Here is a 12,608-nt window from a genome sequence, read left to right on the forward strand (position 1 = left end):
TTATAGATAGCATATGAAAAGCTGTTCAATATCATCAGCCATCAGAGAAATATAAATCAAAATCACGAGACACTGCTTTACACCACTATAATGGATATAATCAAAAAGACAGAATAACAACTGTTGGTATGGATGTGCAGGAACTAAAACCTTTATTTTTTATTAAATGTTTTTTAATGTTTATTTATTTTTCAGAGAGAGACAGAGTGCAACTGGGAGAGGGGCACAGAGAGAGGAAGGCACAGAATCTGAAGCTGGCTCCAAGCTCTGAGCTGTTAGCACAGAGCTCGACATGGGGCTCAAACTCCAGGGCCGCGAGATCATGACTTAAGCCGTAGTTGGATGCTTAATTTACTGAGCCATCCAGACACCCTGAAACTGGAACCTTTATACATTGCTGAAGGGAACGTAAAATAGTGCAGCTGCTTTGGAAAACAACCTCAGAGTTCTTCAAAAGGTTAAACAGAGTTACCATATGACCCAGAAATTCTACTCCTAGGTATATACTCTCCTAAAATGAAAACATTATGTCCACACAAAAACTTGTACTGAATGTTCATAGCAGCATTATTCCTAAGAGCCAAAAAGTGGAAAGAACCCAAATGTCCATCAACTAATGAATGGATAACATGTTGTATATCCATATATAGAATATCATTTGAATGAAAATAAATGAAGGTGGCAGAGGGCAGCTACACTTAATGAGAACAGCATAATTACAGAGCTGCCTAATCACTATGTTCTACACCTCAAACTAATGTAACATTGTGGGTCAACTATACTTCAACAAAAAAAATAAAATTATTGCTGGTTAAATCTTTTAATTTTTTGTTTTGAGAGACAGAGAGAAAGCATGCGCACATGCACACAAGTGGGTAGCAGCAGAGGGAGAAAAAGAGAATCTCAAGCAGGCTCCACACCCAGCACAGAGCCCGACTCAGGGCTTGATTTCATGACTGTGAGATCCTGACCTGAGCCAAAATCAAGAGTCAGACGCTTAACCAACTGAGCCACCCAAGCACCCTTGCTTCTTAAATCTTAAAAAAATGAAAGTATAAGTGTTATAATAAGTAGGATAAACTACAAGATATGGATGGTACCATGCATATTATTTGAAAACTAAATAATATATATGAACATGTATGTGTGTATGTGTATATATTTTACATATATATACGTGTGTATAAATATACATACACATATATGTACATATACACATATATACATATACAATTTTAATATTTATGTAATCTCTACACTCAATGGGTTGAAATCACAACCTTGTGATCAAGAGTCTCGTGCTCGGGGCACCTGGGTAGCTCAGTCAGTTAAGCGTTCAACTCTTGATTTCGGCTCAGGTCATGATCTCACAGTTCATGGGATTGAGCCCTGCATCAGGCTCTATGCTGACAGTGTGGAGCCTGCTTGGGAGTCTCTCTCTTCCTCCCTCCCTCTCTGCCCCTTCCCTGCTTGCACATGTATGCACCTGCTCTATCTCAATATAAATAAATATATGTTAAAAAAAAAAAAAAAGAAAAAAAGAGTCACATGCTCTTCTACCTGAGCCAGCCAGGCACCCCCCAAAACTAAATTATATTTAATCTTACTAAAATTAAATTTAAAAATAAAAAGAAATTAAAAAAAAGAAGAGGAAATGGAAGTACTGATACAAGCTACAATGTGGGTGAACCTGAAAACTAAGTGAAAGAAGCCAGTTACAAAAGACCACATATTGTTCAATTTCATTTATAGGAGATATCCACAATCAATAAATGTATAGACAGAAAGTAGTGAAGGCCTAGGAGCTAAGGTAGTGTTGTGTGAAAAATAATAGTGCAGGGTTTCTTTTGGGGTGATGAAAGTATCCTAAAATTGATTGTGGTGATGGTTGTAAAACTGTGCAAATATACTAAACTATTGAATGGTATCTTACATGGGTGAACTGTATGGTAGTTTAACTCTATATCTAAATAGAGCTGTTTTTGGTTTTTTTTTTAATTTTTTTTTTAACATTTATTCATTTTTGAAAGGCAGAGAGAGACAGAGCACAAATGGGGGAGGGGCAGAGAGAGAGGGAGACACAGAAACAGAAGCTGGCTCCAGGCTCCGAGCTATCAGCACAGAGCCTGATACGGGGCTTGAACTCACGAACCGTGAGATCATGACCTGAGCCGAAGTTGGACACTTAACCGACTGAGCCACACAGACGCCCCAAGCTGTTTTTGTTTTTAAAGGAAACTTAACATCACTGCTATGATTAAGAGGTAACAAAATAAAATTAAAGCGTTTTTCATAAACTCCTGTTACATAACTGACCAAGGCTCTGAGCCCAGATCTTCACTGACGAAAATGAAAATGGGGTATGGTGGAGTGGGAGGAGAATTAGAAATATCAAAGAAGTGTTAAAAACATATTGACTTATTTTTAATATACTAAGAAGGAATGAAAGAAAAATGAAAAAGGAGTAACTTTCTCACAGAATATTTCAATGATATTTAAGGTCATGTTTATGTACTGCACATCCTATACTCTAGGAAACACTGTACTTAAAGTGTTTCCTTATTAATAGAAGATGGACTAAGTCATTTGGAAAGCAGCCAAAAAACCGGAACTTTCAACAGTAGTATTTAAAAAAAAATTTTTTTTTTTAACGTTTATTTATTTTTGAGACAGAGAAAGACAGAGCATGAACGGGGGAGGGTCAGAGAGAGGGAGACACAGAATGTGAAACAGGCTCCAGGCTCTGAGCTGTCAGCACAGAGCCCAACGCGGGGCTTGAACTCACTGACCGTGAGATCATGACCTGAGCCGAAGTCGGCCGCTTAACCGACTGAGCCACCCAGGCGCCCCTCAACAGTAGTATTTTTAAATAAACTACTAAATATTTTTACATTGTTACCAACATCAGATTAAGTCTAAACCAACCTTGTAATGGAAAATGAAATGTTTTCATTTCCTCCTTTGTGAGAAGGCATCTGGTTAAGCCCACTTTCTTAGAGCCATATTTTTGAATAATAGGGTCATTCTGCAGGCTGATGCTGACTTTTGAACTGGAAGAAGGTAAAGACCCTGAAAAAAAATAAAAGGACAAATACACATTGTCAGAATATGTGTTTAAGAGACCTCAGAGGACATATTTCTTAACCTTGTGTAGGGTAAGCATAGTGAAGATCAAAAGATGTATTAAGACCCAGCTTCAACTCAAAGGAGCTTGTACTGATATAGTTATAGGAAAACAAAGAGAATGTAAGTCTGAAATGAATTATAATAATAAAAGCTATAAAAATGAAAGGAAGAATACACTGGTTGGGGTGGTCAGAGATGGTTCAACAGAGGAAAAGATTAGCTGAGTCTTGAAGAAAAGGCAGAATTCAGATAGTTGGTGTATTACACCTGTCCATCACAGTGCTTGCCACTCCTAACAGCGCATTCTACCTAAATCTACTCCACTCCTAGCCACTTACTCAAGCATCAGCCTGTTCTTTAAGCAAGAGTAGTCACTGACTGGACTGAGAGTGGGAACCTGGCTTTAGAGTGACATATCTACAAGCAGACCAGCAACTTGATATTCCTTGTCAAGACATGTTCAAAAGGGATAATGGTAACTGGCTAAGCTGATCAGATTGCTTGCTTCCAGAATCAAATCAGGAAATACAGAGAATTGACCAGTTATGAGAAAACAGAAAGCAGAGAAGATAGATGCCATGAAAGGGCACCTGGTTTCCTGGTGGCTTTCTAGTTTAAATGCATCCTTTAAATAGGACAGTAGTGTAGGAAACAGTTGAGAGGAATATAAAAATGAATTGTAGAGCAGTGCAAATGCCTGGCACAAGAGATTGGGCTTTAGTCCATAATTCAGTACGTAATGGAGAGTAACAGCAAATTCCTAAGATGGGAAATGGCACAACCATAACTTTAAGAAAGATCAACCTCAAAGATATGGGGAAAATGGAGAAGAGAGAGAAATGAGAAATGAGTCATGCAGACTGAGTATAAGGAGCCAAAAGAAAAGTAATTCTAAAATTCAGGGCTGTTACCTTAGAAAAAAACGGTACCAACAGAAAAGGCGATTTGAAGATGGGAACCTGTAATTTAAGGATGAGAAAAATGTTTTTACCTATTTCATGATTGAGGGAACTGGGAAATATCCAAGTAGCAACATCCAGCAGGTGGTTGAAAATGCAAGCCTAGAATCTCGGACATCAGACCCAGAGATAAAGATACAGGAGTTATCAAAAGAAGAGTAATAGGTCAATTGGGAAGATAAATATTTTGAAGGAAAGACTGAATTGAAGGACGATCACAGTGCTACAGGCTATGCTTTGGGACTTTGATATTTAGGATGGGAAGCAAATGAAATCCTTTAAAGAACAAAGAACTAACCATAACTCTCTAACTTCTTACAGCCTACAGAATAAAATCCAAAGTCCTTAGCATAACACTTACAACCTGCAGGACAAAGCTTTAACCTACCTCTCTGTCTTGTCTCTCACCACTACTTCCTCTTATTCCAACTCATCATCCTCCAGTTATCCCCAACAATTATATTCTTCAGCCACATCAAATCTCTTTTGCCTGATTATTTCTTTTGCAATACTAAGTCTTTACATGACCTTTGAATCTAATAATGACTACTCCATGATTACTTAAAAAATTTTTTTTAAGATTTCTCATATTTTAAAAAAATTTATCTATTTTGAGGGGGGGGAGAGGGAGGGAGGGAGGGAGAGAGAGAGAGAGAAAGAGAGAGAGAGAGAGAGGGCACACGCTCTGAGAGAAAGTGCGAGCATGAGCAGGGGAGGGGCAAAGAGCAAGGGAGAGAATCCCAAACAGGCTCCATACTATTGGCACAGAGCCCAAGAAGGGGCTCAATCTCACAAAACTATGAAATCATGACCTGAGCTGAAACCAAAAGTTGGATGCTTAACTCAATGAGCCACCCAGAAGCCCCACTCAAAGAGGTTTAAAATACAGTGGAGATCAAATCAAACACAGCTGCAGGTCAGATACAGGCATCTATTGGAAGGAGAGGGGAACAATGGAAAGGAAGGAAGCAGAGGTCTTTGAGACAGAGGATAATAGGAAACACAGTCCTAGAGGAGATAGAAAGGAGCCACTGGCAACTCCTCACCACCTTTTCATGTCAGCTCAGTATAACTATTCAATTATTATTGCTGAACACACACAAAAAAGTATCACTGATTAATACTTACCTAGGTCCAATGAATTCTAGCAAGTTCTGTTCTGTTCCATCATCTACCTCCTTCTCCCCACAAAAACAGAAGGTTAACTACAACTTACTCATGGACACACCCCATATGTTTGAAAACTACTGCCATCATGGATATTTCTCTTTCAATTAGCTAGCATCTAAACCTCCTGCCTATTCCCCACTCTGAGTAGTTTTTTTTTAATTTTTTATTTTTTTACATCTATTTATTTTTGATAGGGACAGAGCACAAGTGGGGGAGGGGCAGAGAGAGAAGGAGACACAGAATCCGAAGGAGGCTCCAGGCTCCGAGCTGTCAGCACAGAGCCCGATGTGGGGCTCGAACTCACAAACCGCGAGATCATGACCTGAGCCGAAGTCAGACGCTTAACCGACTGAGCCACCCAGGCGCCCCCCACTCTGAATAGTATTAATGGGTGTTCCTTACATTAGTCAAAGGCAAGATCTTCATTCCCATCTGTATACTCATGGCTACAAAGACCCACTGATAGTTTAAAAATTATTCACAGTAATCTGTAAGAGTCAAATGTTATTGATATCCAGGGACAGCCTTCACTTATCTCACCTAACCAAATGGTTTCTGAGGCATGAATGCTACCTATGGTTCCTGCTGTCTAATCTCCCTAAGTACTGATCCATGTTCTCCTTAAAAAAATTGTTTTTCTGTTTAGTTAGAATTGATCTTTGTTGTTTGCAAGAATAAACTTGATTGACAAACCTACTTATAAGCATAGCCTTAATATCTTTTATTTTTTTTAATACATTTAAATTTTTTTACAGTTTGAGAGAGAGAGAGAGAGAGAGAGAGAGACAGTATGAGCTGGGGAGGGGAAAAGAAAGGAGGAGAGAGAGAGAGAGACTCCCAAACAGACTCCGTACCACCACTGCAGAGCCAAACGGGGCTCAAACTGGCAAACCGTAATATCAGGTCACTGAGCCAAAACCAACAGTCAGATGCTTAACCGACTTAGCCACCAAGGTGCCCCTCCATAATATCTTTTAGAATGAGAAAATCATCAAACCAGAGTCACAGCCATACCTTCTACCATCTTGGATAGATCCCCAGTTGTTTGTTTCTTTTGCAGTCCAATGATATCAGCTAGAAAATTAGATGATGGAGGAGGCAAGCGGAATTTCTGAAAATACATTAACAAGTTTTCATAAAAATGCTTGAAAGCAGTTAAGATAATGTCAAAGACTTGCACTTTACTTAATTCTATGTCTAGCAATGTATTTATTTATTTAGGCATGCACTTTTTTTAAAATTTTTTTAATGTTTATTTCAAGACAGTGTGCACTTGCACAAGCAGAGGAGGGGAAGGGGCAGAGACAGAGGGAGAGAGAGGATCCCAAGCAGGTTCCACGCTGTCAGCACAGAGCCCGAAGCAGGGCTCCATCCCACAGATGGTAAGATCATGACCTGAGCTGAAATCAAGAGTCGGGACACTCAAACAACTGAGCCACCCAGGCGCCCCCACTCAGTGCTATGAAAGGTCTAGACCTTAACTATTTGTATTGCAAAATGAGAAGTTTCCTTAATGTGTAAAAGTGACTAGGTAATTAAAAAAAAAAGTGACAAAGGAAGTAAGACCACATTCATCCCATTCCACAAATTTTCTTTGCTTCTCTGATTACAGAGGAAAGTCCCCTATATTTTTCAAAGCACTTCTATCTATTATGTTAATGGACAGCTTGCCAGGTAGGAAAGATGACACCGCCAGGCTTAGAGTTTGAGGGCTCCAACCTTAGGCTCACTTGGGCTGAAATTCCAGCTCCGTCACTTACTAGTTATAACCTGAGCAAGTCACTCACAGTGTCCTTATTTATAGAAGACACCTGTACCTCTCACAGAACTACTGTGAGAATTAAAGATAATGCATGCAGAATGACTGATGTAGGTCCTAACACATATGTAGTGTTCAATAAATGAAAATAAAAAAGAAAATAGAGGCTCAAGGATTTAAATTAGTACTCACCAAGTCCAATCCCTCAGGGTAAATGGATGAAACAGTTCAATAAAGAATAGAGGTGGCTATGGGAAAATGGAGAGCACATGCCTCTTCTAGAGGTAACAGCTGCTATTCAGCTGCACATACTATTCTAAGGATGTCCAATCTTGTGATATTGTCAAGAGGCCAAAAAACATAAGACTTTACATAAACTGTATAATTTTTGAAAATATCGTAACCCAAATAAAATAGGATAATATCAACCTGGGGACTACATATAGATTGTAATCTGGTAATAAATGTCTTGCCTAGATCATCAAAGAAAATCGGAGACAAACCTAATCTCAACATGAGATCTCTTTTTTGCTTTCTACAACCTCTACTGTTTCTTTTATCAGGTTGCCAAAGAGCATAGTTTGAGAGACGTGCACTAATCTCTGGATAAGAGGACTCAATTCAGGCCTTAATACAAAGTTTTCTTAACTTACATGTGTGAATGCCTTTCGGAGAAATCCAAACTCCATATAGAACCTATAAAAGTGGAGCTGGCTCATTCCCTGCAGTACAAAAACCACCACGTTGTTCAGCTGGTTTTGGTGAAAAAGCTGGCACCAACTGCTGAAAAATCAAACCAAAACAGCTAAAAGTGATACCATCAAGTCAGTTCAGGCATACAAAAGGAAAGTGTGGAAAAAAAGCAGCAAGCAACAGTTAATGGAGCTTATCATCACTTACTGACTGCCTGGTAAAGAACAGCTTTTAATGCACAGAATTCAAATAAAGATCTCATGAGATAATTATTTATTGCATTCAAATCCAAAATCCTATTAAGATTTGCTTTAAATTGGAAATAAGGTAATTTTACAAAGGCATATCCTCAAGATCCCAAGCTGCTCTGCAGTCCTTCCTAAGCAAGTAATCACATGACTGACCTCAAGAAAGCCAGTTTTAGATAAATTGACAGACTAACAGCAATATGCGTTAATGTAGAAGATGGCTTTTGAGGTATCTAGCCAATCTCTCTCAGATAGATTTCTGAAAAACTTTGAAAAGTTTTGAAACAATTTGTATTGGTATATATAAAAAGCAATTTTCATTAGATATTTAACAATGGCAGTGAAGATATCAGAAAAAAATCTCTTTCACCCTTCACATAAAGGGAACAAAAAAGATTGGGATTCTTAACATTTAATCATATTATTTCAATTGGGTCTCCACTGGGGGTTATAAACCAAAATACCTATAGTGGTGCTGGGGAAGGTCATTGAAAAGACATGACTGCAGCTGACCTGTGAGCTGCTCCAAGGACACAGCCTTGAGATAGAGATGTGGTGTTGAAAACACCAGCATGGTGTATGTGACTGAATCCAGTTAAGGCCTGTATGTACACTTTTAGGATTTGGCAGGTAGGTGTAGGGATCTATTTGTTTCGCTCCTACCCAAGACCAGCTTTGTATATGCAAGTTCCCTTTGCTTATTATTAAAACTGCCACTTACCAACCTGAAATGGCCTGCCTCATTCTTTAGTCTCTCCCTGCCCTCCAAGTAAGGGGAACTGGTCTCAGTTTTCACCCAGAAAGTTCCAAAGAAGGTTGCAAACCAATAAGCAGCCAGCCAGATAATGCAAAAAAGAGAAGCAGGTCAGGTAGGACACTAAAGAGTACATGCCCCTATTCAGATTTGACAAATTGTTGCCATTTGGGAATACAGGGACAGCTGCCAGATCTTAAGAGTTTTTTGAATAAAGTATCTGGATTTTAATAAAGGAATTCCCAAATTAAATATTGGCAACTAGTATAAGAAAAATTTAGGATATTCTGTATGGCAAATAAACAATGTAAATTAAGAGTATATGGCCCTGTAGACACTAGTTTGAAACCTTGGGTCATTTAAGTTCATCTCATACCTGGGTTTAGAAACATTGGAGTTGCCCAGAACTGCATACTTCAGCAATTCACATAACTGTTCATGTGTTACTTCACAGTTTTCAGCAAATAAAATGGTAGATAAGCGGGCTTTCTGAAAAGATAAATCAGGGCATAACAAATGACTATTGGGAATAACAATAAAGCAAATTATTAAAACATTCTAGTTTCTGATTACTTTAGCATATATGCAAATGAGGGGTCTAATTGAAAATGAAGGTCTAAAACAACAGCCTATGATAGGACATTATTAATACAGTGTTTAAGAAACATTGATACAGAACCTTAATTATAGATACTTGGTTACATACTAGAGATAGTAGGATGAATAAAACAAGATTCATGCTCTCATGTTCATTTTACTGAAGTAAAAGAAATGCAAAAATAGGTGATTCCAATGCAATGTGGGTAAGTGCTATTATAAAGTATAGGAGTAAAAAAGGCTAACTGCCTTGGGGGTTAGAGAGTTTGGGGGATAGCTTCATGGAGATGAGAATACTGGGGCTGAGTCTTGGAAATAATTTGTCAGCCAGATAGGAGGGAACATTGTGTCTAAACATGTAGTTTTATTTGGCTGGAGCCAAGATGGCATGATGCAGAGCAGAGGAGATTTGAGAGTATACAGAAGAGGGAGCCAGATCATAGAAGTTCAATGTGGTCTACGGTAAAGAGTCTGACATTATTCTGGGGAAACAAGGAGTTCACTGAAGCTTCTCCCTCCTGAAATAGCTATGCACTTATATTTGGTTATTAAAGCAATTCATGCTTGTGAAAAGAGTCAGATAACTGAGAAAGGTAAATAAAGACAATAGGTAAAAGAAAATAAAAGTCATCTGTACTTACAGAAGTCAGAGATAATTACCACTCTCATTTTGGTTTGGGAGGCAGCAGAGTAGACTGGTTAGGAGCTTAAGTCCCAGACTCCTCTACTACTTAAGTTCAAATACCAAGCTCTACTATGTAGGACAAGTACCTTAACCTAAGACTCAGTTTCTTCATCTACAGAGTAATTATAATTCCACCTCATGAGATTTTGGGAAGACCAACGAGGTAGTGCAAATGCAATATAGTAAGACTGACATTATCATAAGTACTTAATAAACACCAGACATTATTATTGCTATTGTTCCCATGAGTTTTTAAAGATAATGTTGAGCACCTATTAATTAGCCATTTAACAGTTCTGAGCACTTCACATCTATTAACTCATTTAATTCTTACAGGTCTTTTAAGTGGCTACTACTTTATCATCATTTTGCATAAAGAAATGAAGGAATGGGTAAGTGGTAGAACGAACACTGGAATACAGGCTCCAAAGCCCAAAATCTTCATCTCTATACTATACTGCCCCTAAAGGATTATACTATACATTGTGTTTGGTAACCAACTCCCCCCAGCCAAAAAAAAAAATAAATAAATAAAATAAAAATTTGTAAGTATCTTTCCATAGCAGTTAAATATAACGAATACAAATTTTAATAGTCCATTCTCTAAATTTACCTCAACACCTAAAATTTATGTGAAAAAATTCATCATCAAGGACACTGTTTTTTGTAATAAATTATGAGCATCGTTTTAAACTTCCCTGTACACCTGGATAAATTCTCCAGATAAGTTGCTGATCAAAATAAAACCTACAGTTGATCCTTCACACCTTTACACACAGGTTTAAATTGTGTGGATCCACTTATATGTGGATCACTTTTGGTAAATACAGAATAGTGCTGTAAATGTATATACATCCGTGTTATTTTCTAATTTGGATGGTTGCATTGTGGCTACGTAGGACTGTTTATAGGAAATACATACTAAAATATGGGGGGTGGTGATCATAAGCATTGTTTGCAATTACTTTCAAATGCTGGCTGGGGATGTTTTTGGTACTGTTCTTGCAACTTTTAACTTTGAGAGTGTTTCAAAATAAAAAGTGATGAGATTGTCTATTTCCTTAAACTTCTCACCACATTAACCCTTAAAAAGTTGTTCTGCCAATCTGATAGGCAAAAAAAGAAAAAAACAAAGAATCTCTTTTTAATAGATGTTTTTAACAAATGTTTTCATAGCACTAATTCCCTTTTAACATACTACAGGTATCCCTAGCTTTCTGAAACCTTGTGTTCTGCCACTTCCCTCTTAAAAAAAAAAGACCTGTATAATCACTGTACCTGTTTTCACTTTTACTTTCAGCATGTTTCACAAGCCAGTTACAGAAGCGGGCACCCCTCGCAATTAAATTGGCACAGCCAAGCTCCTTCTCCAAAGACTACACTGAACAAGAAGCCCCCATAGCTTTGATCTGTGTCTGTGAGCATCTACACGTTATCTCTATTTTGTGTATTAGTTAGCAAGATCTGTCCTGAGATAGCTGAAAGCTTAACAGAAGTTATTTAGGGGGTATGAAAATGCTTAATTTTTTTTTTATAAATAAATGCTTCTTCACTTTACACCATTTCAGCTTACATTTCACAGGAACGCTCTACTTTTGGATAGTGGAGGAAACCTGTATATAACTTCTATTTGTCTTTCCACTACAACTAAGGAGGAACCTTTATTTACTGATTCTCCAAGTATCTAGGGCAGTGCCCAGCATATGGCAGACAAGAGAAATCTGATGACTGAAGAGATGGGCCACATATATCTGGCTCTCAATAAATGGCAGGGATGATCATCAGCTTTGTTATGTCCCTACTGGTATGTAAATTGTACGAGCTCCGGAGTTTTGGTTTTCTGCACTGGGATACCCCCAAAACCTAGAACAATTTCTGGTACACAGAGCAAATTGTTGAGTGAAGTATTTGTTGAGTGAACATTGTTTTAGGGTCGCAGGCACCTTACTAGGTTTAAACCGCCAGTATCAGCCCTGAGGCAGGTGGTAATCCACTATCATTCCCATTTTACAGAAAGCCTAATGGGTGGGTGAGGGCGACCAGTGTCCAGGGAGGATTTGGGGCCCAGAAGGCGGCTGGGGAGGCTCCAGCCCCGGGACCGCCCACTCGGGCTACCCGTTGCTCACCTTGGCCTCAGGCTGACTCTCCTCCAGTTCCCAACGGGCTCTCATCGCCTCAGCCGCCCCGACCAGCATGTTCGGGCCTCGCCTCCTCTTCCTGCCCTTCTTGAGGTGCCTCCCGGCCCTCTCCCTATGGGGTTCCATGAGTCTGTGGAGAAAGATGCACGAGAGCTGAAGAAACGCCGTCTCCTAACGGGGAAACAGCTGGGGCTTCGACAGCCTACCGCCTCCCTCAAATCCTCTCTTCAACTGCGTGTACGGAGACCTCCCAGACCTCCCTTAAAAGCAAGGCTGCCAACGATCCTCCCCGTTCCACGGAGGAGAAAACAGCACCGAGACCAACGGTTTTACCGTCCGCTCCAGAGGCAAGATTCTAAACGGTTTTCCAACGGCTCTACAACGGTTCCCCAACGGCGCAAACAGAGCCTCCGCCCGTTGGAAAAGAGGAAAGTTACTGCCAAGAGCCTTCCCTGCTAAACCACTCCCCGCGCCCCCCC

General features: G+C 39.2%; 1 protein-coding gene across 4 annotated transcripts in view; it reads right to left on the bottom strand.

Annotated features, from left to right (window-relative positions):
* Positions 1-12,608, bottom strand: part of REXO5 (RNA exonuclease 5) — a 37,819-nt gene that overhangs the window by 25,064 nt on the left and 147 nt on the right. Inside the window, exons 1-6 of one of the 4 annotated variants that reach the window (XM_078440096.2) lie at positions 12,386-12,474; positions 12,118-12,259; positions 9,086-9,198; positions 7,668-7,797; positions 6,270-6,366; positions 2,926-3,069 (exon numbers count right to left, since the gene is read on the bottom strand). In XM_078440096.2, coding sequence (XP_078296222.2) covers positions 2,926-3,069; positions 6,270-6,366; positions 7,668-7,797; positions 9,086-9,198; positions 12,118-12,255 — 622 coding nt within the window. In that variant the 5' untranslated portion in view covers positions 12,256-12,259; positions 12,386-12,474. The other 3 variants (XM_060648676.3, XM_060648677.3, XM_078440098.2) reach the window with 3 other exon arrangements.

The sequence above is a fragment of the Panthera onca genome, chromosome E3 (genome assembly GCF_046562875.1).
Source record: "Panthera onca isolate mPanOnc1 chromosome E3, mPanOnc1 haplotype 2, whole genome shotgun sequence".
NCBI lineage: Eukaryota > Metazoa > Chordata > Mammalia > Carnivora > Felidae > Panthera > Panthera onca.